This window comes from Haliaeetus leucocephalus, unplaced genomic scaffold, assembly GCF_000737465.1.
Source record: "Haliaeetus leucocephalus isolate CR32 unplaced genomic scaffold, Haliaeetus_leucocephalus-4.0 Scaffold751, whole genome shotgun sequence".
NCBI classification, from domain to species: Eukaryota; Metazoa; Chordata; class Aves; order Accipitriformes; family Accipitridae; genus Haliaeetus; species Haliaeetus leucocephalus.
The window spans coordinates 14,480,091-14,480,476 of NW_010973187.1; the positions used below are offsets into that span (position 1 = coordinate 14,480,091).

Genomic DNA, 386 nt, shown 5'->3' on the forward strand with positions numbered 1-386 from the left:
GCCGGCGGCAGCCCCGCTGCCACTTACATTCTGTCAGAGACCAGCAAGCGGCCGTCGACCATCATCTCCGGAAGGAAATCCAGCTTGAACGAAGAAGTCATGCTGGGCTCCGGGGGTCGCCGCGGCGGTCTGGAGGGAGGATGCGGCGGGGCTCGGCGGATCCCACAACTGCGCCGGGCGGCGGAGAGGCAGGCACAGGTGCGGAGGCCTCCCCGCGGCAGCCGCCAGCCCCGGCAGTTGTCACATTTCTCTCCCCCTCTCGGTGTGTTTTTTTTTCCGCCAATCCCCTCCGAAATCGACTGCTGAGGCAACTGGCGGTGGAGCGCCAGGTGCTGAGCGGGAAGGCGGAGCCATCGCCCCGCTGCGGCTCCCCGTTAACCCCTGCG

The 386-nt window shown here is 67.6% G+C and overlaps 1 protein-coding gene across 1 annotated transcript in view; it reads right to left on the reverse strand.

Moving 5' to 3' along the window:
- Nucleotides 1-193, reverse strand: part of CELF2 (CUGBP, Elav-like family member 2) — a 245,846-nt gene extending 245,653 nt beyond the window's left edge. Inside the window, exon 1 of the mRNA XM_010580996.1 lies at nucleotides 28-193. Within this exon, the coding sequence (XP_010579298.1) occupies nucleotides 28-101 (74 nt within the window). The 5' untranslated portion in view covers nucleotides 102-193. The remainder of the gene's footprint in view (nucleotides 1-27) is intronic.
- Between the last annotated feature and the right edge of the window lie 193 nt (nucleotides 194-386).